We start from the raw sequence: 26,217 nt of genomic DNA, 5'->3' as shown, positions 1-26,217 counted from the left end.
TCCTTGATGATGGGCTATATTGAGCATCTTTTTTTGTACTTGTTGACCATCTTTAGGTTTTCTTTGGAGAAATGTCTGTTTAGGCCCCTTGTCCATTTTTTAGTCAGGCTGCTTTTTTCCTGCTATTGTTTTGTAGGAATTTTCTTTTATATTTTAGAAACTAACCTCTTTTCAAACACATGGTTTGAAGATATTTTCTCCTATTCTGTGTGTTATCTTCACTGTTGGTTGTACAGAAGCCTTTTAATTTTAATGCAGTCACATTACTTTGGCTGTGCCATTGGTATTAGACGAGTAATTACCAAGAAAGCCCCTGTTTAAATCTTGAAACTCGGCCGGCGCCGTGGCTCACTAGGCTAATCCTCCGCCTGCGGCGCCGGCACACCGGGTTCTAGTCCCGGTCGGGGCGCCGGATTCTGTCCCGGTTGCCCCTCTTCCAGGCCAGCTCTCTGCTGTGGCCAGGGAGTGCAGTGGAGGATGGCCCAAGTCCTTGGGCCCTGCACCCCATGGGAGACCAGGAAAAGCACCTGGCTCCTGGCTCCTGCCATCGGATCAGCGCGGTGCACCGGCCGCAGCGTGCCGGCCAAGGCGGCCATTGGAGGGTGAACCAACGGCAAAGGAAGACCTTTCTCTCTGTGTCTCTCTCTCACTGTCCACTCTGCCTGTCAAAAAAAAAAAAAAAAAAAAAATCTTGAAACTCGTATGAGGGGCTGTCGTGTAGTTGGCATCCCATTTGGATGCTGGTTTGAGTCCCAGCTGCTCCACTTCCAATCCAGCTCCCTGCCTGTGTGGCTGGGAAAGCAGTAGAAGATGGCCCAAGTCCTTGGGCCCCTGCCACCCACATGGGAGACCCAGATGAAGCTACTGGCATTGGGCTGGCCCCTGACTATTGCGGCCATTTGGGGCATGAACCAGCAGATGGAAGATCTCTCACTGTGTCACCCTCTCTCTGTAACTTCGCATTTCAAATAAATAAATAAATACCTTTAAATATATATATACATATACATACACGTATATATGTATACATACATATATATTTATGTATGTGGAAACTATTTGGAGTTGGGTTTTTGCATATGGTATGAAATAAAAGTCTGATTTCACTCTTTTATATACTAATATCCAGTTTTCCCATTATCGTTTGTTGAAGAAGCTGTTCTCTTTATGTGACCTTGATACCCTTTCCCAAAAATGAATTACTGTTTATACATATAGGCTTATTTCTAGGATCTGTAGGTATAGAACAGGCTTTTGTTTCTGTTTTGCTTTTCTCGGGAGAAATACCTGAAATCAGCCATGGGGTAGAAGGAGGCACTCAGCTCTGCTTCCTGACCCTGTGGGATATGGCTATGAGAGAATATGCCGGCATCCACAGGTGTAAGGGATCAGAGGAGAGCAGATTTCACACCAGACAGGGAAGTGGAGAGCCTTGAGAGAAGGTCTGGCTGTGGGGTTGTCTGGTTATGAAGTAGCATCTCCAGAAGGCACAGTGGGAATGGACCGGTTATGGATAAAGGGTTGAGAAGTGTCTGGGGATGAGAGTTGAGGTCTTCCAAGCGGGGGTGGGAGAGAGTTGGGGTGGGGTTGCCGTTGTGTACTGACTGGTGCGGACAGAGTGAAGCAGCATGGTGAGTGTCTCAGCAGCGTCCGTGAGGCAGGTGTTTGCAGTCTCACACACGCACGCCTGCCTGATGTTCTGTGGCTTCCAGCCCAGGTAAACCTAGGTACTCTCATGTCCCAGGTGCTGCAGGGGTAGTTGAACAGGGTGACGTGACAGGAAGCCAGGAAGGAGCATGCTCATCTCTTTATAGGCGGGTTAGGAGCATTCGGATTTGTTTCTTCCTCAGGGCCACCTTTTTTATTTTTTGAAGATTATTTATTTATTTGAAAGGCAGAATTTACACAGAGAGAGGGAAGGAAAGACAGAGAAATCCTCCATCTGCTGGTTCACCCCTCAAAGGACCTCAGTGGCCAGAGCTGGGCCGGACTGAAGCCAGGAGCTTCTTCTGAGGACTTGGGCTCTTTTCTGCTTTCTCAGGCACATTGGCAGGCAACTGGATTGTAAGTGGAGTAGCTGAGACTTGAATTGGCACTCACAAGGGATGCTGGTTTCGCCAGCAGCAGCTTTACCCTGCTACTCCACAAAGCTGGCGCTCTGGGCCATCTTCTTGCTGTGTCAGTGCCTAGAATGACTTTGCAGCCCACTTGGCCACCAGCTTTTCTCACCCACAAGAACAGGACCATTCCCTTGGTGCATAGCTATCAAAGCATCCTTTGTGACCCCTACCCCTTTTAGAATTGGATTTATTTAACTTTACTGTAAACTCCATGAAGGCAGAGGCGGAATTCTCTGAGTAACTCCAGCTTCATACGCGGTGCCTGGCACGCGGTGGCTGTTGAGCAGATAGCTGCCAAGTGGATGGTTCAGGTGGGTGGCATCCGAGAGTGATGGTCTAGGCAGGGCACGTAGAAAGGATCAACGCCACAGTACTGGCAGAGACAGAACAGGTGATGAGAAGGTGGGTTTCTGTGTAGCAGCTTAGATGTATTTATTTCTTGTTTTTTTATTCCTGTAAAAGGCCAGTCCCAAGATAATGAAAAGGAATTAGCTGCACTCTTCCAGCTGTGGTTGGAGACCAAAGACCAGGCCTTCTGTAAGGTACAGTTTCTGAGAAACAACATTATCTTCCTCAGTGGGTTTCCAGAGCCTTTAGCTTCGTGAAAATTCTTTAGTCCTTTTACCTGTTAATCTTTTCCTTCCCTCCAGCAAGAAAACGAAGACAGCTCAGATGCCACGACACCTGTCCCTCGGGTGTGAGTACAGTACTTGAGTTGTGGGTGGTGGCCTGTGAGACCGCAGTGGAAGGCACCGCCCTGGTCTTGCTGACGTGGCTTCGTGTGTTAGAGCTAATCGTGGACTTTAGAGATCCTAGTGGTCCACTGAGTGTCACCTGCTCAGCACGACCTTCAGATGCACCACACTCCCGTCAGTAAGAGGGGCTCCCGATGGAAAGGGCTCTTGACCGGGGTGCGGGGATTGTGCGGTGGAGGCTCTGAAGGGGATGCGATCCACCTTGTGGTTGAACACGCATTTTTCCTTGTGTCCTCTTCCTGGCTTCCCATTTGAGATGATGAACCCAGCTTCCTCATTTACCTATGCAAAATGGGTCATGGGGGTCAGTGACTTGCGGAAAGTCAGTGATAGGACCCCGCCCAGAATTTGCATCCCCTGACTCTCAGCCCGTGTCTTGTCTCATATTGCTCTTTCCTGATGGTTGTGTCTGTAGATTCTGAACCCCAGCACAGACACCTGACCTGTGTGGTACAATGTGTTAGCTCACATAGTAGAGGGTAGGTCTCAAGTTCTTAGCTACTTCCAGGGTGGCAGAAAAACCACCCTTGTCATCTTTCATGTTTGAAGCCCTTTGTTGCTCCAAGGCTGAATGTTTTGTTCCTGTTGGATATCAGTAGTACCTAAAACAGTGGTAAATAATGTCAGCCTCTTTCCCGCCTCCCCGGTGCCAATCTGGATTTCTTAAGAATCAGGTCGTTTTGGAAATACCAACAGTACTTACTTGGTAGGACCTGGCCGGTGGACTTTTGACTTTTGCCAAGAACTGAGTATTTCAGAAAGGGACAGTTTTTCATGCTTCAAAGGGAACAGTTCTGGGTGCTGAAGAGGAGGGCCGTGGGTTGGGTACTCTTTCACACAGCTGTCAACTCTCGGAGTTGATACAACATTCTTTATGTTTCAGAAGAACTGACTATGTGGTGCGGCCCAGCACCGGGGAGGAGAAACGGGTTTTTCAGGAGCAGGTAAGCAGTGCTCGAAGGCAGCGTCAGTGTCTCTGTGAGGCCATGCCGAGGACGCCAAGTCTGGGTCTCCTTTGAGTCACGTTCTTGGAGGCCAGTCACACCCTTCACCTGAGATCTTTGGCTTGGGAGCAAAAACACTGGGAGGGAAGGGGATGAAAAATGCTTTAGGGATCTTTCTTTCCAGTAGCAGAATGCATTCCATTTACCTCCCTGTCCCTTTGTCAGCGGCCGCCTCTGGGAACCACCCTTTTCCCACTGTGGTTGGCTCAATCATTCTTCGTGGAACAGCTTCTTTCCTTCCTGTTTTAATCTGTCCGTGTAGGTCATCTTATTAAAGGGCGCTCTAGAGAGAAGCCTGCTAATTCTGACTTAGAAGCTTTCTCCCGTTTCTTTCGGTAGGAGCGGTACAGGTACAGCCAACCCCATAAGGCGTTCACCTTCCGCATGCACGGCTTTGAGTCGGTGGTGGGGCCGGTGAAGGGTGTCTTTGACAAGGAGACCTCCCTCAACAAGGCCCGGGAGCACTCCCTGCTGCGCTCGGACAGGCCTGCCTATGTCACCATCCTCTCTCTTGGTACGTGGTGTGCAGCTCCTGCCAGGCTCCAGTTCCGACGCCCTGCCCTCTCCCCATGCCTCTTCCCCCCAGAGACCTCTTGGAGGCTCAGGCGGAGCTTTTGGCAGCCTAACAGTTTCGGAGATGATGGGGGAGTTTTGCTGAACAGACATGTGTCCTGAGAATCAGTGTAGAGGTCTAGACTCACATTTATGTTCTCTAGGAGTACCTCCCAGGCCAGCTAAGTAGTTACATGTGGGGATTTGCTTCCTTAACGACTTTTGTATGCTCTGGATCCCTTTGATAGTCTTGTGAAATCTGCTTTTAAGTGCATAAAATGTTAGAGTTAGAAGAGAAGCCAGTCATTGTTGAGACCATTATCAAGATGTTTAAACAAATTTATGGTGCAGAAATATGTGTGTCTTATCATGATTTTAAATGATAAGAGTGAGCAGCAGATCTTGTAGTTGTAAGTAATGGTGCATGTAAGTGATAACTGAGTTCCCTATACCTGTAGTATATGAAAATACCTGGTATTTGTTACAACATCGCAGCACTGCCAATATGTGGCTTGTTGCCTTTGTTCATAATGAAAGGCAATGCTAACTGTCAGTTAAAGATGTCTTTTTTTCCTCGCCCAAGTTCATGAACCCACTGATTTCTAAGGTGTCCATGGACCTTCGGTTTTGCCTTGTGGAATGTATAGGAAATTCCAGTGGCAGAACTGCCGGCCACTAGGGGGCAGTGCATGCCTGTGGTGAGTTGGGTCACGCAGGGAGAGAGGGTATCCCGAGGGAGAGTCACCCAGGCAGGGCAGGGCAGGACAGGAGACACTGTCTGCCAGTAGAAGCCCTGCTTGACTCTTGGACGTTGCATTTTCCAATGTTACAGTTCGAGATGCTGCTGCCCGGCTACCTAACGGAGAGGGCACCCGGGCAGAGATCTGTGAACTGCTCAAGGACTCCCAGTTCCTGGCGCCCGATGTCACCAGCACTCAGGTAAGACGGAGCAGAGATCGCTTGTGTGTTGTTGTGGAGTGGATGTAAGAAAGCATATTAAGAAATGTGAAGTACGGCACAAATTTTCTTAAAAACTTTGAGGAAGGGATAAAAAGCAGATCTTGCAAAACGTGTACAGCCATGAAGAGATTTGGCTGTAACCTTTCCTCGGCAAAGGGCAGGTGGGTCAGGTACTCAGTTCACCGCCTCCTCATGGTGGAAGTGCATCAGGATCTCAGGTTCTGACGGCATTTCTTGTTTGCCAATGATTTGTTGACCACTGGGAGTACGTAGGTAGGCCGGGGTATATAGTCTGTTTGTCTGCTGACTCCTACCAGTGATTTTTCTCTGGAGTCCGAGTAAAATCTGGCTTCTGGGTCTGCATTGGCCCGTATTTCCCTTTGTTCTTAGGTGAACACAGTCGTGAGTGGTGCACTGGACCGCCTGCATTATGAAAAGGACCCTTGTGTGAAGTATGACATCGGGCGGAAGCTTTGGATCTATCTGCATCGGGACCGGAGTGAGGAAGAATTTGGTGTGTGAGGCCTCTGGGCAGGTGTCCAACTAGGCTAGTGACACTTCGACTTTGCTGTCTCAGTTGCGTTATCCTTTTCATTGACATTCAGGCGGGATACGGTTGTAGAGGCAGGACTCAACCCACCAGCAAAGCTTCTGGTATTTTTTTGAAATACTTCTAACAAATTTATTTATTTTCGTTTTAACAGTAGGGAGAGATTGTCCACTGGTTCACATCCCAAAAGCTGCAACAGCCAGGGATAGGCCAGGCAGAAGCTGGAAACCCAGAACTAAATCCAGATTTCCCAAGTGGGTAGCTGTGACCCAACTACTTGAGCCATGTTGCCTTCCAGGGTGTGCATTATTAGGAAGCTAGAAGTAGAAGTGTAGCCAGAACTTGAACCAAGGCACTTGTCCTAAGTGGCATCTTTTTATTTTTATTTTATTTTTTTTAAGATTTATTTATTTATTTGAGAGAGTTACAGGCAGAGAGAAGGATAGAGACAGAGAAATATCTATTTGCTGGTTCACTCCCCAAATGGCCACAATGGCCAGAGCCAGGCCAATCAGGAGTCAGGAGCCAGGAGCTTCTTCTGGGTCTCCCATGTGGGTACAGGGGCCCAAGCACTTCCACTGCTTTCCCAGGCCATTAGCAGGGAGCTAGATCGGAAGTGGAGCAGTAAGGACTTGAATCAGCCCCCATATGGGATGCCAGTGCCACAGGTGAAGGCTTAACCTGCTACCACACAGTGCCAGCCCCCTAAATGGTATCTTAACACTGTGCCAAATGGCCACACAGGCTTTTTTTTGTTGTTGTTATTTTTTTTAAAAAAGATATATTTATTTATTTATTTATTTATTTGAAGGGCCATTATAGAGAGAGAGAGAGAAAGATTTTTTCCTCCGCTGGCTCACTCCCCAAATGGCCACAATGGTCAGGGCTGGGCCAGGCTGAAGCCCTATCTGGTCTCCCATGTGAGTGGCAGATGCCAAAGCAGTTGGACCGTCTTCCACTGCTTTCCCAGGCACATTAGCAGGGAGCTGGACCAGAAGCAGAGCAGCTGGGGCTTGAACCGGTGCCCATACAGGATGCCAGCATTGCAGGCCGTGGCTTAACTCCTCGCTTCCCAGGGCTACCCCAGCTTTGGTTTCTAACAAAAGCCCCATACTTGGCATGCTGAGGTTACACTCTTGCTGATGCCTTTTACTGTTCACAGAGCGGATTCATCAAGCACAAGCAGCTGCAGCTAAGGCCAGAAAGGCTCTTCAGCAAAAGCCCAAGCCCCCGTCCAAGGTGGTAAGTGACACCAAGAGAGCAGCGCCTTGGGGGTCCTGCTTGGGCGCAGTTGGTAGTAGATACTCAGCTTTCCCTTGGTGTGGGACGTTAGGCGCTGTAGGGGCCATGCCTGCCTTCAGTGGAACCTTTGTGTACCCTGCGGGTGAATTTCCTTTCCTTGTCATTTCTAGAAGTCTAGTAGCAAGGAAAATTCCATAAAGGTCCTGAACAGTGGCCCTTCTGAGCAGAGCCAGATGAGCCTCAGTGACTCCAGCATGCCTCCCACTCCAGTCACACCCGTAACCCCTACCACGCCAGCGTTGCCTGCCACTCCCATCTCCCCTCCGCCAGTGTCATCGGTGAACAAAAGTGGCCCTGCCACTGTCTCAGAACCGGCCAAGTCCAGCTCTGGGTAAGCGCGCCTCCATTTCTTCTCCAGCTGTTTCCCTGTGAAGCCCTTTGGTATACATGCCGTAAGGGTCTGTTTGCCGATTTCCTTTTAGTGTTCTTCTGGTGTCTTCGCCAACAATGCCACAGCTTGGAACAATGCTTTCCCCGGCCTCCAGCCAGACTCCACCCAGTTCTCAGGCTGCTGCCCGGGTTGTGAGCCACTCTGGCTCAGCTGGACTGCCACAGGTGCGGGTGGTGGCCCAGCCCAGCCTTCCTGCTGTCCCCCAGCAGTCAGCAGGGCCAGCACAGACACTGCCACAGATGCCCGCAGGACCACAGATCAGGACTCCAGCCACGGCCACACAGACCAAAGTTGTGCCCCAGGTAAACAAGGATGCTGCAGGTCACTGTGAAATAGGAACAGTGGCCCCGAGGTGGGCTGACAAAGCAGAAGGGTGGGGTTTAAGGATGACCAGGAGTCATAGTTTACTGCTGACAGTGAGGCTCATCAGAACAACTCCTTTAAGGTTCAGAGCCGAGTAAGTGGTTATAAATACTCTGCTTTACATGCTGGGGACGCCATGTTCAGGGAAGTCCAGTGATGCACCTGCGATTCTGACTGGAGCACCCTGGGAGAGGTGGGATGCCAGTGCAAACCTTGGGAGTCTGTCTGGAGTTCCTCCCATGTTGCCTGTGGCCTTGGCCGTGCTGTTGTTGGTATGTGTGGTTACAGAGAAGATACCGTGTCCTCTTTGCCTCAGTTTCCTTTACTGTAAAAGGGGTATCATCATGTTTATCCTCTGTGTGAGGAATGAAATGATTGTGAAATGTAAAGGCCTTCTAAAAATTAAGATGTACTACACAAAGAGAAATTGACAGTGTCCGTTTTAGAGCGTGGTGGGCCTTGAGCACTGTTAGGTTAGAAGTTGTGTTCCCTGGGTGGAGCACTTCCAGGTGGGAAGGTGCGGGCAGACTGCTGGGAGTGCCGCTCTGCATTTTACTGTCTAACGAAGCTCTTGGCTTCATGCCCTGAACTAGACAGTAATGGCCACCGTACCAGTGAAGGCTCCGACCGCGGCAGCCACCGTCCAGCGACCTGGCCCTGGGCCGACAGGGCTCACGGTGACAAACCTCCCTGCCGCGGCCAGCCCTGTGAGCAAGCCAGCCACGAGCTCTCCTGGGAGCTCTGCTGCGAGTGCCTCTACGGCTGCCGTCATTCAGAACGTCACCGGACAGAACATCATCAAGCAGGTGGGTAGGGCTCGCTCCGAGTGCACAGGGCACAGTGTTGCCGGGCAGGGGGTGGTGTGCCCTGGGCGTAGACCTGGCTGCTTTGTCCTCAGGCAAGGGACCCGTGGAATGGCAGGTTCTGGATGCCTGTGGAAAAAAGGTGTGCTGTCTTTGACCCTCAGTTTGACCCCTCAGGTACTTCAGGTGAGAGTACACACCGAAGGTGGCGCAACCTTCACGAATGCTGACGATTAAAACCTTGTGGCATAACTTAATTCAATTCCCCTGGTCATTTTCTTAGGGAAAAGAAAAATTACTTGAGAGGAGACAGATCTCCCATCCTCTAGTTTACTCCCCAGATGCCTGCCACACCTGCAGCCAGGCCTGGCTGAGTGAAGCTGGGAACTGAGAACTCAGGCCAGGTCCCCCGCATGGATGGGGAGGAGCCGCTTGATGTATCACTGCTGCTTCTCAGGGTCTGCATTTACACGAAGCTGGCGTCGGGCTGGAGCTGGGTGTTGATACAGGATGTGAATGTTCCAACTGATGTTCTAACTGCTGGGCCAGGCACTTGCCTCGTGGCCATATTTTATTAGCTTTTTCGTTTACCACTAGTAAAGGTAGAAAGACTATTTATTTATTTTTTTTTTTAAGATTTATTTGAAAGGCAGAGTTACAGAGCAGAGAGAGAGGTCTTCCATCTGCTGGTTCATTCCCCAGATGGCCGCAACGGTTGGAGCTGGACTGATCTGAAGCTAGGAGCTTCTGGGTCTCCCACGTGGCTGCAGGGACCCAACAACTCGGACTATTTTCCATTGCTTTCCCAGGTTATAGCAGAGAGCTGGATCGAAAGTGGAACAGCTGGGACTTGAACTGGCACCCATATAGGATACTGGCACTGCAGGCGCCAGCTTTACCTGCTATGCCACAGCGCTGCCCCAAAGAATGTGTATTTTTTGGTTGTGCATGTGAAAGGATAATTATTGAACTTAAAGAATGATTGGGGGGCCGGCACTGTGGCACAGCAGGTTAAAGCCCTGGCCTGAAATGCCGGCATCTCCTATGGGTGCTGGTTCTGGTCCAGGCTGCTCCTCTTCTGATCCAGCTCTCTGCTATGGCCTGGGAAAGCAGTAGAAGATGGCGCAAGAGCTTGGGCCCTTGCACCCGCATGGGAGACCCGGAAGAAGCTCCTGGCTTCGGATCGGTTCAGCTCCGGCCGATGCAACCATCTGAGGAGTGAGCCAGCAGATGGAAGACCTCTCTCTCTGTCTCTACCTCTCTCTGTAACTCTGTCTTTCAAATAAATTAAAAAAAGAATTATTAGGTAGAATAGCAACTAGTACTGTGAGGAGTGCTTCCTGTGTGCCTGTACTGAGCATATTGGAAGATGTTAAAATAATCCAGTCCTCATGGCCCTGTGACATCGGCATCTTTGTGGCCCTCTTTTTACAAATGGAGAAGTGAGCTACATATTGATAAAGTAACCTTTGATACTCAGCACACATCTGTTGAGTGTCTTGTGTGTTTCTGGCACTGTCCTAAGTGTTGGGGGCTTATGGGTGTGTATATGTTAAAGCCTCTGCCTTCACAGAACTCACATTCTCCAGGCTGGGAGGCAGGTGTTAATGAGTGCTGTGGACATGACTAGGCAGTGGGTGGGGGGTGGTGGCATGCTCATCTTAACTAGGGTGGTCGGAGAAGGAGAGGACATGACGCCAGAGAGAGGGGCCTGGGGTAGAGCCTGTGCCACGTGATGACACCCAGAGAGAATGCTCTCCAGACCTAGGAGTGGCACATGTGTGAGGGACAGTTGGAAAACCATTGTCTGAAGCTTAGCAAGCAGGTATTAGATGAGGGGGTGAGGCTGCCAGTGGTTAGATCATGTCTCTCTCTGGTTTTAATTTAAATGTGATGGGGAACCACTAGAAGACTGACTCAGACTGGTTTGATGTGGTTTACACTTAAAGAAACCGCTGGCTGCTTTGTAGACTGAGCTGTTGGGGAAAGAATGGAAGCAGGAAGCCATGAGAGAGGCATTCGTCTTGGTCCCGGGACAAGAGTGCTTCAGAGTGTGTGTGCTGGAGGCGTGAGGAGTTAGTTGGAGGGAGGCCAGAGAGGGCCGCTGAGGGTGGTCCCGTGGTTTTTGGCTTCAGTGACTGGGTAGACAGTGGTATCATTTACCGAGGTGAAAGAATGTTGGGTGGGCGCTGTAAGAGAAAAGTGCCCCCATGGCAGGAGCAGACCCACGTCTGATGGGTGACCGTGAGATGGAGGTAATGAGTGCACTTGACCAGGTCCCGGGACTGAGAATGTGAGGTGAGGAAGTGGAGATGGTGCGTATAGGTGGTTTTTAAAGAAATTTTCTTCTGAAGAGCAGAGAACTGGGGCTGGATTGGGATGTGAGCAGAACGATTAGGTGAAGGCGCGTGTGGAGGGAAGCCCATGTTGGCGCTGCCACTGCCTGTCTGCATGGTGGCGGCGGTCTCAGAGAGGCCCACGGAGAGGGGAAGGCCGTGTGTAAGCCAGAACGGTGGATCTGTGCCGCAGGACTTGGCTTTAGGGTGGAGTTGTGTGAACCCAGGGTGTCTGGCTGCAGAGCCTGTGCTTGTAGGCACTGTGTCACACTGCTGTTCCCACAGTGAGGTGGCCCAGCGTAACTGGACATCATTGAGCGAGTTGGGGACATGGAGGGCACACTGATGGGAATTAGGTTGGGTAGCGGTGATAGCATCGTGATTTGTTTTTTGGTTTAAAAAGGCCTCTTCTAGGTTGGAGATGTATTGTTCAGTAAAATGATTTATCTTGGATTTACTTGAAAATAGTTGAGGGCTCCCTCCTCCGCCTGCCTTCCTCCAGGTTAGGGAAGGACTGACGAAACAACAGTAACTGCTGCCTTTTGAAGCTGAGTGAAGGGTATGTGGATGTTACACCAGAACTAGTCTCTGCTTTTGTGACTGCTCACTGTTTTTCAAAGGAAAAAGTTAAAATAGCAATGTGACACAGACCCACAAAACGGAGGTTCCCCTCATCACTAACTGCTGGTTCTCCCCGATGCAGGTGGCAATTACTGGGCAGCTTGGTGTGAAGCCCCAGACAGGCAGCAGCATCCCACTCACAGCCACTAACTTCCGCATCCAGGGTAAGGACGTGTTGCGTCTGCCACCCTCTTCCATCACCACAGATGCCAAGGGACAGACGGTTCTGCGAATCACTCCGGACATGATGGCCACATTGGCCAAGTCCCAGGTTACCACAGTCAAGTTGACCCAGGACCTCTTTGGGACAGGAAGTGGCACTGCAGGCAAAGGCATCTCTGCCACCCTACACGTCACCTCCAATCCAGTCCATGCAGCTGATAGCCCTGCCAAGGCCAGTTCAGCCAGTGCCCCTTCATCCGCTCCAACAGGTACCACGGTGGTCAAAGTGACTCCTGATCTCAAGGCAACAGAAACCTCAAGTTCAGCTTTTCGTTTGATGCCAGCCCTTGGTGTGAGTGTGGCAGACCAGAAGGGAAAAAACACAGTGGCCTCTTCAGAAGCAAAACCAGCTGCCACGATCCGTATCGTGCAGGGCCTGGGGGTGATGCCTCCCAAAGCAGGCCAGACCATCACGGTTGCAACTCATGCGAAGCAGGGAGCCCCGGTGGCCAGTGGGGCTGGAACTGTCCATACTGCAGCAGTGTCCTTGCCCAGCATGAATGCTGCTGTGTCCAAGACTGTGGCTGTGGCTTCGGGGGCTGCGAGCACTCCCCTCAGCATCGGAACGGGCGCCCCCACCATGCGGCAGGTCCCAGTCAACACCACGGTCGTGTCCACATCCCAGGCTGTGAGTAGTAATAGCCCTTCTGTTCAGGAAACTTTTAAGGTGGTCAAACCTCCCGTGAGGAGGCGACTCCCTGAGAACCAGGGGGCTTCTTTGTAGGAATGGAAATCAGAAGCCTTGTCTGTGATGGCTTGTTTGACCCAGATAGATTTATTTACTGGTAGACTTTTCTATTTTCTTTTGAAAAGCAGTTTATAAAAGTGTAGAATATGCATACATTGCTACAAAATATTAAACAACAGTGCCTGAAATACCCAGAGTAAAATCCATAATTTCCTTTACTACCCTCCAGGTCTCCCTTTATGAGAGTTAATTACTGTTACTGATTTGGCATTTGTCCTAGACCTTTTTTCTGAGCATATTCATAGATACACACATACACACAGAGTTTAAACGAAAAACTGTGACATTATGTTCTGTAATTACTATTTTTTAAAAGGTTAATCTATTTGAAAGAGTTACATAGAGAGAATTGGTCGATCTTCCATCCTCTGGTTCACTCCTCAAATGGCTACAACATCTGGGTCTGGGCCAGGCTGAAGCCAGGAGCCAGGAGCTTCTTCTGGATCTCCCATGTGGGTGCAGGGGCCCAAGCACTTGGGCCACCCTCTGCTGCTTTCCTAGGTATGTTAGGAGGGAGCTCTATTGGAAGTGGATCTGCAGGATCTTGAATCAGGGCCCATATGGGATGCTGGCATTGCATCCGGTAGTGGCTTTACCAGCTATGCCACAGCACCAGCCCCCTGTAATTATTTTAAAAAGGGTCTTGAGGTAGGCTATATGCAGATATGATTGATTACATTAATCTTCCCTACCCCTCCAAAGCTTTATTTCTTTATTTGAAAGACAAAGTAACAGAAAGATCCATCTTGTACCTATTGGACCACTCCCCACATGGCTGGAAATACTAGGCCTGGGCCAGGAGCCAGGAACTCCACCACCTGGGTCTCCCGTGGGGGTGGCAGGGGCTCAAGCACCAGGTGCACCAGCAGGGAGCTGGATCAGAAGGGGAGCTGGTGGGACTTGAAAAGTCACTCCAGTATGGGATGCTGGCTTCAGAAATGGCGGTGTAACCTGCTATGCCACAGTGCCAAACCTTGACTTGTTTTTATTTATTTATTTATTTATTTATTTTTATTTTTTTGACAGGCAGAGTGGACAGTGAGAGAGACAGAGAGAAAGGTCTTCCTTTGCCGTTGGTTCACCCTCCAATGGCCGCTGCGGGCCAGTGCGCTGCGGCCGGCGCACCGCGCTGATCTGATGGCAGGAGCCAGGAGCCAGGTGCTTTTCCTGGTCTCCCATGGGGTGCAGGGCCCAAGCACCTGGGCCATCCTCCACTGCACTCCCTGGCCACAGCAGAGAGCTGGCCTGGAAGAGGGGCAACCGGGACAGAATCTGGCGCCCCGACCGGGACTAGAATCTGGTGTGCTGGCGCCGCTAGGCGGAGGATTAGCCTAGTGAGCCGCGGCGCCGGCCTTGACTTGTTTTTAAAGATTTATTTATTGGAAGGCAGACTTGAAGAGGGAGAGACAGAGATTTTCCATCTGCTGGTTCACTCCCAAGATGGCCACAATGGCCGGAGCCAGTTGCTTCACCCAGATTTCTTATGTGGGTGACGGGCCCAAACCACTTGGACCATCTTCCACTGCCAGGCCATAGCAGGGAGCTGGATCAAAAGTGGAGCAGCCAGGACTTGAACCAGCACTCATATGGGATGCCGGCACTGCAGGCGACAGCTTTACCCACTATGCCGCAGTGCCAGCCCTGTGTTATTTTTGATAGCATTATAGTAATCTAGACAAGGGCCTCTGTCAGAGGAGAGTTGCCCATGCTGGCCAGTGCTGCAGTGTGTCTGGACGGGTGGTAGAGACATGTCCACATGAGGTAGAGATCGCTAGGATGAGTCACTGATGTGTATGCAGTGAAAGCCCTGCTGTACCAAAATGCCACACAGGCCTAGACTCCCAGCAGGCCTTCTGTTTTCCTTTTTAGTTTTATGTTCCTGTCTTACCAGTGAGCGCAGGGTCTTTCTCAGTTGTTTTTCTAATCACAAATGTGGTCAGGCACCCATTATGAATATTTGGAGCTTGGCATGTTCTCTCTAGTGGTGAATAAATCTTTGCCAGTTTTTTGGGGGGTAGCTGTTTCATGTTTTGGGGTGGCCCTTTGTATCTTCTGGATGCTGAATTTTGTATGTAAGAATGTCTTGGGCAGGCGCCACGGCTCACTAGGCTAATCCTCCATCTTGCGGTGCCGGCACACCGGGTTCTAGTCCCGCTCGGGGCGCCGGATTCTGTCCCGGTTGCCCCTCTTCCAGGCCAGCTCTCTGCTGTGGCCAGGGAGTGCAGTGGAGGATGGCCCAAGTCCTTGGGCCCTGCATCCCATGGGAGACCAGGATAAGTACCTGGCTCCTGCCATCGGATCAGTGTGGTGCGCCGGCCGCAGCGCACGGGCCGCGGCGGCCATTGGAGGGTGAACCAACGGCAAAGGAAGACCTTTCTCTCTGTCTCTCTCTCTCTCTCTCTCACTCACTGTCCACTCTGCCTGTCAAAAAAAAAAAAAAAAAAAAAAAAAAAGAATGTCTTTTCTTCCAGTTTGTCATAGTTTAACCTTCCATGTGGAGCCTTTTACTCCTTAGGCATTTATGATTTTGTCGGAAAAGACCTATCACCATTTTCTTTTATGGTTTCTAGGTTTTGTGTCTGTGCTACCCCATGGCTATAAAACCCTTACTTCATAAAAAATTTTGAGTTTAAAAAATAGTATAATTGGGCCAGCACCGCGGCTCACTAGGCTAATCCTCTGCCTAGCGGCGCCAGCACACCGGGTTCTAGTCCCGGTTGGGGCGCCGGATTCTGTCCCGGTTGCCCCTCTTCCAGGCCAGCTCTCTGCTGTGGCCAGGGAGTGCAGTGGAGGATGGCCCAGGTGCTTGGGCCCTGCACCCCATGGGAGACCAGGAAAAGCTCCTGGCTCCTGCCATCGGATCAGCGCGGTGCGCCGGCCGCGGCGCGCCGGCCGCGGCGGCCATTGGAGGGTGAACCAACGGCAAAAGGAAGACCTTTCTCTCTGTCTCTCTCTCTCTCTCTCACTCACTGTCCACTCTGCCTGTCCAAAAAAAAAAAAAAAAATAGTATAATTGATCATCCATTTGAAACATGTTTGTGAAGGGGGGGTTTCTCTTCATGTTTTTCAAATTATTCCAAAATCATTTAGTTTATCTTTTCTTGACTATTTGAAGTGCTGTATTTGTCACACACACGGCTGTGTGTCTGGATGCATGTGTGTCTGCTCTCTCACCTCTAGGTAAGGAGCTCTCCTCTGAACAGGAGTGTGGATGGAGAGTATAAAACACAGCTCCATTTTTCTAAACAAGCTGTTCAGGAAAACCTCCGTGATTTGGGATAAAAGCCAGAAGAACATCATATATATTAGTGAAGCAAACCAACCAAAAACCTTGACGTGCTGTGGTTTAAAAGGAAATGAGTATTTAGATTGCCATAATGCACAAATTGAAGTCAGGATGTGAGCAAACTGTGCTTACTCGATCCACGCATTCTCTTGATTGGACACAGGTTCCTCCTGGGGCCGTCTTGTCAAGATCAGTCTGGGTCCCTGTAACTGGAGAGTAGTGAGCGGGGCTTTCCCTGTCTTACCAGCTAGTTGGGATAGTTCCTGAAGGGACCGCGTGGGTGGTGTACAGGTGGTCTGAGGTGTTTTAAGCCACCAGACCTTAAGAAAATAGAACCATAAGTAAATCCAGGAATTGCCTGTTCACCCATACATGCTTTTTAACAGGTTACAGTTGGTGAGTAAAATGTATGGAGATTGGTATGGGACCTACAGTTAAGTGCTTGACTTTTTTTTTTTTTAAGATTTATTTTATTTATTTAAAAGACAGAGTTACAGAGAGAGGCAGAGACAGAGAGTTCCTCCATCCGCTGGTTCACTCCCCAGATGGTCGCAATGGCCAGAGCTGCGGCAATCCAAAGCCAGGAACCAGGAGCCTCTTCTGGGTCTCTGACACGGGTGCAGGAGCCCACGGACTTAAGCCATCTTCTGCTGCTTTCCCGGGCCATAGCAGAGAGCTGGATCGGAAGAGGAGCAGCCGGGACTAGAACCGGCGCCCCAGGCCAGGACCTCAACCCACTGTGCCACAGCGCCAGCCCCTAGAGTTACTTATTTATCTGAAAAGCTGTGTGATAGAGATCTCCCATCTGCTGGTTCACTCCCCAGATGCTGCCAACAGCCAAGGCTAGGCATACCAAAGCCAGGATCCAGAAACCTTATCCAGGACTTAATGCAAGTGGCAGAGACCCAAGTACTTGGGCCATTGTCCACTGCCTTCCTAGGGGCATTAGCAGGGAGATAAATTGGAAATGGAGCAGCTGGGACTGGGAACTAGTGTTCTGATATGGGATGCTGTCATCATAAGTGGCACCTTAACCTGGTGTACTACAATGCCAGTCCCCCCACCCCCCAGCTTCTTTAGAAGTAGCCTGTGCAGGAACTGGCGCTGTGGCATAGTGGGTAAAGCTACCACCTGCAATGCCAGCATCCATATGGGCGCCGGTTTGAAACCCAGCTGCTCCATTTCCGATCCAGCTCTCTGCTATGGCCTGGGAAAATAGTAGAAGATGGCCCAAGTCCTTGGGTCCCTGTATCCACATGAGAGACCCAGAAGAAGCTCCTGGCTTCAGATCAGTGCAGCTCTGATCTTGTGGCCACCTGTGGAGTGAACCAGCAGATAGAAGTCTGTCTGTCTGTCTCTCTCCTTCTCTCTCTCTCTCTCTTACTCTGCCTTTCACATAAATAAATAAATCTTAAAAAAAAAAGAAGTAGCCTGTGCAATAATTTTTCTTATCATAATGTGTTTTTTTAAAGATTTATTCATTCATTTATTTGAAAGAGTTACATAGAGAGAAGGAGAGACAGATCTTCCATCTGCTGGTTCACTCTCCAGTTGGCTGCAACAGCCAGGGCTGTGCCAGGCTGAAGCCAGGAGCTTCTTCCAGGTCTCCCATGTGGGTGCAGGAGCCCATGGACTGTGCTGCCTTTCCAGTCACATTAGCAGGGGGCTGGGTCGGAAGAGGAACAGCCAGGATTCCAATCAGTGCTGCCTCCTTAACATACTGTTAGCCACCTCTTGAATTATTTTTTAAATCAGGTTTGATTTTACTTTGTATAAATTTTATTAACAACCAAACATTAAAAACCAGGCATCCTAAAAACATGAAGCAGTGACCTATCTGAACCATCCTGAAGTTCCAAAGACCCTAGGCCTTTTCATGGAGCTCTTCATGGAGCTTATTGGCTTTGGGCTTGGACTTTGCACTTGATTGATTTTATTGTTAGTGTCCCCTGACTGACCTCTCTTATCTCTGGGAGACATGGAGAGCCCCTGGGGAGGGTGACTGTTCGTTCCCCACCAGTGAGCCTGCATTCCAGTGGAGTAGTCATCACGCATTTCCTGTGTTAACTCAGTCCTTCCTCACGTCCACCTGTTGGAGTGAGTGAGACTCTGAGCTGTGCAGAGCACAGGGGCTAGGACTGTGCTTACACGAGGACGCGCTCGCCTTTGTGATTTAGGTACAGGTTTCATCCTAAGAAAGCAGGCTTTGTGTGGTTGCTGCTGCTCTTCAGTAGCTTTGAGGAGGATGGTAGCAGGTCAGATGACCCTGAGCCATGGAGCATGAGCCCTTGGTCCCCAGCCCTTAGGACCGTTGGGGTCCTGGCAGGGGTGGATGGAAGCATCTTCGGTTCTTGTTGCCCTGTAGGTGACGCTTGGTAGTTCTCCTTATCTCCTGTCCCACAAACGTGCTTGCTTTTTCTTTAGGGGAAGCTGCCTACACGGATCACAGTGCCGCTGTCTGTGATTAGCCAGCCAATGAAGGGCAAGAGCGTGGTCACCGCCCCAATCATCAAAGGCAACCTGGGAGCCAAGTACGTGCTGTGTCGTCACGAAGGACCAGTTTGGGCAGAGGAGGGGGGCATGTTGCAAGCTACCAGTCCTTGTCACAGAATCGGATGGCAGCTGGTTTTTCTGAGGCCTATCTTTGATCTTTCTCCTGGTTTGTGGTCATCAGTAATACTCCTTGAGCTCCTAGTTCTGTGTTAGGTGCAGTGATTAAAACAGAAATTCATGCTGTCCAGGCTTACATTGTAGAGCAGGGAAAGCAAAAGTAATTTAAAAAAATAGTGTAGTGTGTTGAGTGGAGATGTAGAGGAGAGAGGAGGGGCGAGGGGGGCCGCTGGGAGGGTGGAAGGGAAGCCTCCCTGTGACCTGTGTGCTCTGGACCTACACCACCTCCGAGGCTGAGGGCTTCCTGTGGCCCTCTCACAGCGAGGGTAAAGGGCAGGAAGCAGTCAGCCGCAGTCTCAGGGCAGTCTCAGGGCGAGGCTTCGGGGAGGATGTCAGAGTACCCCGTGGTGCCTCATCCCACACTCACGCCTTCCCTTCACAGCCTTGGCGGGCTGGGCCGCAACATTATCCTCACCACCATGCCGGCGGGCACGAAGCTCATTGCTGGCAACAAGCCTGTGAGTTTCCTCACGGCACAGCAGTTGCAGCAGCTCCAACAGCAAGGGCAGGCCACACAGGTAAGGGCCACACCAGGCTTCTCCGTTTTCTGTGCTGTTCTTAACTGGTGAGCCTCTTAACAGTGTGCTAACCGAGTCCTCCTCCTTGCAAGCAGGTGCGCATCCAGACTGTCCCCGCATCCCATCTCCAGCAGGGAACAGCTTCCGGCTCCTCCAAAGCAGTCTCCACTGTCGTCGTGACCACGGCTCCGTCTCCTAAACAGGCCCCTGAGCAGCAGTGACGGTGAAGAGAGCTGGCTTCTGCAGAAGGCGGGACCTGGTCTGTCCCGGCTCAAAGGCGGGGAGCAGGGCGCTCGCATCCGTGCTGCAGGCTGTGTGTGGAAGGCAGGCCAGTGCGGGGACGGTGGCACCAGGAGCCTCAGTGCTGCTGCTGCGCCCTGCAGTGGAGCGCTGTGAGAAGGGCTCCCTCCAGAGTTCCAAGGCGTGCTCTGTCCCAATCCAGGAGAAGTTTCTGTTCAGAGTTGCGGGGTCACAGTTCTGTGATGAGCGCCAGGCCCCCAGGGAAGGCGTGCCAGTTGCACAGTGACCGAGCCCCGTGCCACGTGAGGCTTGTGTTGTAGCTTCTGGTCTTCCCCGTGACAGTGGCCTGGGTATGAGTTTTGTGTCCAGAAAACTTTATGTAACTTATTTTTTTAAAGAACCTGTTGCACATCTTTATCAGACAGAAACCCAGGCTTTAGCCCCTCCCAGACTGCTTACTTGTTTTGACCAGAGTGAGGAGATAGCAAGAATCTTAGTAAGCTGATGGCTGACTGGATAACCACCCAGAAACTGAGCGGCTGTGAGATGGGAAGCACCACAGAAAGTGAGGTAGTCAGGATTCCCTCCGGTAGGCTGAGTGTGGCACTCCCTCTTGGAAACGGGATGTAGGGGTCTTGATTGTTTAGGCACGAGCACCTGCCGGTGACCTTGGCAAGCCTGTCACAAGGAGTCCAGAGCTGGTGGACGGGGGTGGGGGGTGAGTGAAGACGCTGCTTGTGCAGCACAGACTTCCTTGCAGTTCAGAGCCATCGACTCTGCCTGCTGCAGGCAGGAGTGGCAGGCCCAGGGGAGCTGGCCCGCTGCTTGTGTCAGGTTTTGTTTGAGCAGCCCATTCCCATCTGGTTACGTATTCTCTGGCTACTTTCGGTTAGAAGGCAGAATTGAGTCGTCGCCGTGGATGCCAGAGGGCTCTGAGGCCTAAACTGCTGTGGGTTTGTTTTTTTATTTGTTGTTGTTTTTGTTTGTCTGTCTGTCTGTCTGTTTGCCTACATTATTTCTGATCCCTGCCCCAAAGTAGAGATGGCAGGAGCGGAGTGGGTGTGGCATGTACAGGGACTGCCTGGCAGTAACAGCCTCGAAAGAGGTTGGTCTGGATTCGCAAGTGACTCATTCCTGCCTCTCTCACCTTCCCAGCCTCCGTCAGCTATAGACAAAGAGCTCAGAGTGATGCTTTAACATAATGTGATGAGTAAGTGAAGCACTGGCTGTTAACGTGTGGTGCCTCTTCTGTTTCGGGGCGCGGGTGGGTGGTGAAGCTTCCCTGAAGGGATAAGGCTTTCCTGTCTCTGCTGAAAGTATCCCAGTTATTAAAAGTGACCATCTTTAACTCTGGGAAGGAGTGAGTATCTTCTGAGAGGCGGGGCGAGGAGGAGCTGGTGGGCCCCTTCTCCACGGGGCCTGGTGTGACCGGGTGCCGGCGTCAGCGGTGAGGCAAGTTGAGGAGCAGCGATGGAGTGGGAGGGGCTGTCAGGACTTCACAGACAACAGCTTTCTGTAAAGTAGATGTAACCATCTGCTTTACCTGTAAGAAAACTCTTCTCTTCCAGCTGAGTCGAAGCTAGAGAACCAAGGTGGAAATCCAGGCCTGAGGTTGAATTGCAGATGAGACGTTAGGTTCCCTCTCTGTTGCTCTCCTAAGGGGAGGGTGGCTGGGATGTGTTGGGGAGCCTGGGGTCGATCCAGTGAGGACGTGAAAGCTGGATTACCACGAGCGGGAGTGGCAGGCTCAGGAAGACAAAGCCCCTGGCGGGTGAGTAGCGGACCACCACTGAACTAGGGCTGGGAGCGGTGAGAGGTGAGGGCTGCATTGAGGGGGAGAGTGGATCTTGCATCAGAGTACATTGTATTTATAATACTTTGAAATTTGCACATCACTGTCATTTCCAGGAGTCACATTTCAGATAGAAAGCCGCGTGGCAGTTTCTGAATGAGAGAAAGGTAGAAAATCGGGAGATCCTGTTTCAGATATTTACTGCTGGTTAAAAATAAACCCTTTCTGAATTTACATAACAAATCGCTCTCATAAAAGTAGCTCTGGCATGGAGCCTCAGCCCTGCCCTGCACTTATTTACAAAAGTCACCTGACTGCCTGTCTTGTGCGTGCAGATGTGTACAGCCTAGGGAGCAGGGGTGCACAATATGGGCTGTTTCAAGATGCCAGGGTGGGGTGGACTCCCTGGTAGCATTTTGGTGCAGCCAGCGTGTCACTGGAGCAGTGTGGAAAGGAAATCCCCTGTTGGAGTGTTCACAGTGACAGCACAGTATCTGCACCACATGTGCACCCTGGAGATGGGCAGTGAAGGTGGGTATTTTGTGGGGAACAATTCCGGGGAACTTGGCGGTGGCATCAGTGAGCCTCCGAGCCTGTGGTCGACAGAGGCTGGTAAACTGTTGAGCCTGTGTATGTAAGACTGAGTACATGGCATAGTGGCCAGTTTGTGCTTCAGCACCGTGTGTAAGAACGCTTATGTCAGGTGGGTCACTGGGGCTAAGATATCACAAGCCGTGCTGTAAGAGGCATCGAAATTTGCTTCAATGTTTCTGTCTGATCATCACGTCTCTCAGCCTCTCACTCTGGAGAGAATGTGTTTCTCTTAATTCCTTTGTCCCTTTTAAAAATCTCAAATATAGATCTTTTCTATGAAAATAAAACAGTGGATTCCTTCATCTCATACCAACCCCTAAGGAGAGTACCGTTTATATTACTTGCTAATAACAGGTCATCCAGTACCTGTAGAATGAGTGTTCAGGTTCCCAGTCAGCTAGCAAAAACCATGGTGGATCCCGAAGGGGCTCACTGGGAGTTTGCTGACCACAAAATCACTCTTTTCAGCAGTTCGTCACTAACCCCTAAGCTGTGACTCCCAGCTGTGAAAGAGTGACTGGCTATGGGGTGCTCCGCCTTTCACTTAAGTGTCGCGTTTCTTCCAGAGAGCATGCACAGCCCGGGCGAAGGAGCCGAGTGGAGGGTGAGAAAGACGCTGGGCTTCGGCGTCCTGCCGAAGCCCGGCTCCGCCACTTGGGGGCCTTCGGCTAGCCAGTTTCTCTGAAGGACCTCTGCTCTCAGGCGGGGGTGGCTGTGAAGCCAAGCCAGATGGGACACATCTCAGAATGTGCGAAGTGCAGTGCTGCTGAAAGGGTCCCTGCTTCGTCTTCGCCGCCTTAGAGAGCTCAGTGTCTGAGTCTGCCCGGACACCCGGGCTTTCCTTGCGCTGTGCACACGTCCTGTTCCCTGTGCCTGGGATGGCGAGCTCCCGGTTCCCCCTCCCTCTCACCGGAGTTTCTACTCACCTCTCACAGCACCCATCACACTGTTGAACTGCTTGCAAGTCTAAACGGGAAAAGGTAGACATTTGAGAGACTGTCAGCTCCCCGCCGGACACGTTACAGCATTCCAGAGCCGAAGCAGAGTGAGTGCTTGGTAAACGCTTGCTGAGGGAAGTTCTATAAATAAGTAACAGATCCAGACCCAAGAGCGGAGTAGCAGGCTTTATATTACCCATTTAGAATTCAGATCCTGTGCAGTCCAAGGCCTTCCCAAACCTGACATTTTTCTCTACGTCATCACACAGATTTCCTGTCAGCATCCTCTGTCAGGGTAGCTGCAGGGTCAGGATAGCTGAGTGGTGACAGCTGGGCTGCCAACTTGCTCCGGATTTAAAAAAAAAAAAAAAAGCCTTTGGCCCGATTTTGTCTCCTATCAATGGTTGTAATGATTAAGAGATTTTTAATAAGTACGATTTAAAACACCAAAGCTTTGGAAAGTTTAAAATTGTGTCTCTAAAGGCACTGCCATTCACTTATGTTCTCCTATTTTTCTGATTAAGTAGCTGCTTTCTAGAGCGAAAAGGAGGCGAGTGTCCAAAAGCAGTAAGTCTTGTAGGACTCAGGTCCTGGAGGCATTCGTGAGGCCACGAAAGCTTTCCCGTCTCTGACTTCCCTCGCTGAGAGTCTTCCTGCTCACAGGCATGACTTCGTTTGTCTTGGTGAAGGATACTACACAAACACAGACTATTAAATTACATTTAAAAGTCCAAACAGCAAGATACACAGAAACACCAGAAGCCTCCTCATTTCCTATTCAAAACCTGCAGCTTTGTATTAAATGATTGAATGTGCAAAACTGTAAGAGCAGACCGGAGTGGGCGTGAGGGGCAGGGGGACGAGCCACGTTCGCTGCAGAGTTCAGTTGGGAGGACACAGTGCAACCCACCCTCTGCCTGCTCTAGTTTCATTCCTCTTCAGAGTCGTTCAACAGGGCGGTCTGGTCCGGGTGATCCGGCTTCAGCTGCTGAATCCCAATGATTTCCCCTCCTCCCTGTCTCTTCAACCGAGTCAAAAACCTGTAACAGGGAAACCATAAGAGCCACTGAGCCGGAGGAAGTCCCTTACTCCCTCACCCAGGGATGTGAGAACATGTGCTGCTTGGTCAGGCGTTTTCTTCGTGTCTATACATCTGACTCGGATGTCTCATTTCTCAGTAGATAAAGGGACTCAGGGTTAGAACCAGTGCCTTCCAGCCTGCTGTCCACAGACCAGGAAGGACAACGACAGGACACTGACCGTGACTCCCTTATCTGGTCCCTGTGCGACTCTTCCTGGGTGAGGTGTATCTGTGAATAAGGACCTAGAAACAAGGGGGCAGTGACAGCGGTAGACCCAGAATACCCTGTGCTAAAACCACCCTCGTCCTGTGTGGCTGTGCTGTTTACTGTTTACTAGTCGTGTGAGCTTGGATGAAACTGCTCAACCCCTCAAAACCTGGGTTTACCCCTTCTTTTAAAAAAAAGTAGAGATGGCAATTGTGGGGCAGTGGTTTAAGCTGCTGCTTGGGGTGCCTGCATTGAGTTCCGCCCGTGCTGGGACTCCGCTTCCTTTCAACGTGCCTGGAAAGGCAGCAGATGAGAGCCCACGTACTTGGGTTCCTGTCACCCACGTGGAAGACCGGAAGGCACTTGTGGCTTCTGACTTCCTCGTGTCCCAGCATCACTACTGGGGCAATTGGGGGGTAAACCAGAGGGTGGAAGAGCTGTCTCTCCCTCTCTCTCTCTCTCTCTGCCCTTTCAAATAAGCGGATTATTTTTTAAAAAGGGAGTGAACAATTCAAACACATAACAGAGAAGGTCCAGTGTCAAGTGCTTCCTGTGTTCGCAGGACACAGCCCATGTAAGCAGTCGGTAGTGGTTATCACCTGCGCATCTCTCAGCCTTTGAGCGCTTTCTGCCCGATGCAGTGTGCGGCTGTCATGAGCGCTCTGGCAGGCAGGCAGGGCAAGTGCAGGCGTCAGGTGACGGGTCCAGAGTGAACCAGCGGCAGCAGGGACTACAACCCAATACCGATTCCTAATGGTTTCTCAGCACAGGCTTAAAAAATCTGTCAGAACTGCATCTGAAACCTGGGTCTTGGGCTACTGTGACCCAGCCACGTGACTTCACAAAGCCACATGGCCCTCACTGGCGAGGAAGGGTGGTGATGCGTGGCCTGCAGCGTACAGGACCTTGCACAAGACTTGGCACTCGGCCAGCAGCAGTGCCTGGAGGTGGTTTAGAAGGAGCGCATGTCACGTGAGCCGTCTCAGACATACCAGTAAACCAGGGAGTAGTTGGTGGCCACGATGCAGAGAGCAGCCAGGTAGTGCCAGCAGAAACACATGGTGATGAACATGAGGTTTGTGTCTTCCTGCTGGTCCCACTCAGGAGTTCCAAATGGTGGGAACAGCACAAACCCGATCTGGCAGATTGTATGGAGAGAGCAGTTCAGGGGTTAGTAGTCCTGAGACACGGCTGAGCCGCCTTCCTTTGGCCACCAGAGTGGTCCACACTACCCCACCTTGAGGTCCCGCACTTGCTTAGCACAGATGGGCCTTTTCACCCAGGAACACAGCTACCAGGTTGATTTTGGCTTTAGCATAGGCTGATTTGAAAACAGCCCAAATTCAGGGCCTGCACTTCAAGTGTCCAGTTCAGTAAGCACAGCCTCTGCAAGGTTATCAGCCCCAGTTGGGGAGGGCAGGTTGGGCGCTATTTCAGCGACTTGCCAGCTCCCAGGGGTCTTCAGGAAGGGCATGGAGAATGTGCATCATGAAAAACCTGTGCATAGGCTTCAAAATGGACCAAATAAACCTCTTTCAATTCTACTTTCCATGAGCTTTCTGGGGCGCCCCCATGTGGTTCAGGGATTTCTGCTCATGTAATACATCGACAGGACATCAGTAGGCAAAACTGGATAGACCCAAAGGAAAGGGCGGCCTGCACCTGTTCCCTTGAACGGCAGAGCTGCGTCTTCAGGCAGCACGCCGCTTTCAGGAGCTTCTGCTGGACTAGCTCAGGGGTCGGGCACCGCAATCCAGACCACTTGGGGAGCACTGGTATAAATGTAATCACCTGCCAGAACCAGGTTCCCTGCAGAAGAACGAGACTGGTTCGGAAAAGTTCCAGCACGATGTTGTCCCGAAAGATCACCTCGAGGAAGACGCTGACACTCCCTCCGAACAGAGCAACGAGCAGCAGCGAGTGGATGTGCCGGTCCAGGGGAGGCCGGTTGTGAACGTGGTAGTAGAACAGAAAGCCTGCCGCAAACCGAATGCCAGCCGTGAGACAGGCTTTCCTCCCACGCCTCTCCCAGTGCTAGCCGCTGCAGCGCTGGGGGCCGGCGTCCCTAACCCGGAAGAGCCACAGATGCAGGTCAAGTTCCTTCGTGGGGGTGTGTAGAGAATCAGCGCTAAAGGATGGGGGTCTTTTTAAACCTCTTTGTTA

The 26,217-nt window shown here is 51.0% G+C and overlaps 2 protein-coding genes across 11 annotated transcripts in view; one reads left to right on the top strand and one right to left on the bottom strand.

Annotated features, from left to right (window-relative positions):
• NFRKB (nuclear factor related to kappaB binding protein) overlaps positions 1-22,114 on the top strand; it is a 40,879-nt gene extending 18,765 nt beyond the window's left edge. For 4 of the 8 annotated variants that reach the window (XM_002708310.6, XM_008259224.5, XM_070065527.2 and 1 more), the window contains 14 exons: positions 2,583-2,662; positions 2,771-2,817; positions 3,759-3,819; positions 4,219-4,393; positions 5,264-5,370; positions 5,782-5,905; positions 7,104-7,183; positions 7,354-7,574; positions 7,666-7,936; positions 8,591-8,803; positions 11,840-12,607; positions 18,438-18,544; positions 19,066-19,201; positions 19,297-22,114. In XM_002708310.6, the coding sequence (XP_002708356.1) occupies positions 2,583-2,662; positions 2,771-2,817; positions 3,759-3,819; positions 4,219-4,393; positions 5,264-5,370; positions 5,782-5,905; positions 7,104-7,183; positions 7,354-7,574; positions 7,666-7,936; positions 8,591-8,803; positions 11,840-12,607; positions 18,438-18,544; positions 19,066-19,201; positions 19,297-19,422 (2,516 nt within the window). In that variant the 3' untranslated portion in view covers positions 19,423-22,114. The remainder of the gene's footprint in view (positions 1-2,582; positions 2,663-2,770; positions 2,818-3,758; positions 3,820-4,218; positions 4,394-5,263; positions 5,371-5,781; positions 5,906-7,103; positions 7,184-7,353; positions 7,575-7,665; positions 7,937-8,590; positions 8,804-11,839; positions 12,608-18,437; positions 18,545-19,065; positions 19,202-19,296) is intronic. The other 4 variants (XM_051847900.3, XM_008259232.5, XM_089314274.1 and 1 more) reach the window with 2 other exon arrangements.
• Positions 22,115-22,937: 823 nt separating this feature from the next.
• TMEM45B (transmembrane protein 45B) overlaps positions 22,938-26,217 on the bottom strand; it is a 47,910-nt gene continuing 44,630 nt past the window's right edge. For 2 of the 3 annotated variants that reach the window (XM_070065549.2, XM_002708356.6), the window contains exons 4-6: positions 25,846-26,030; positions 25,047-25,192; positions 22,938-23,805 (exon numbers count right to left, since the gene is read on the bottom strand). In XM_070065549.2, the coding sequence (XP_069921650.1) occupies positions 23,694-23,805; positions 25,047-25,192; positions 25,846-26,030 (443 nt within the window). In that variant the 3' untranslated portion in view covers positions 22,938-23,693. The remainder of the gene's footprint in view (positions 23,806-25,046; positions 25,193-25,845; positions 26,031-26,217) is intronic. The other variant, XM_070065544.2, reaches the window with a different exon arrangement.

The sequence above is a fragment of the Oryctolagus cuniculus genome, chromosome 1 (genome assembly GCF_051225735.1).
Source record: "Oryctolagus cuniculus isolate XC-2025 breed Fujian yellow rabbit chromosome 1, ASM5122573v1, whole genome shotgun sequence".
NCBI lineage: Eukaryota > Metazoa > Chordata > Mammalia > Lagomorpha > Leporidae > Oryctolagus > Oryctolagus cuniculus.
Note: the sequence above shows the minus strand (reverse complement) of the source record. Positions and strands in the feature narration are given on the sequence as shown.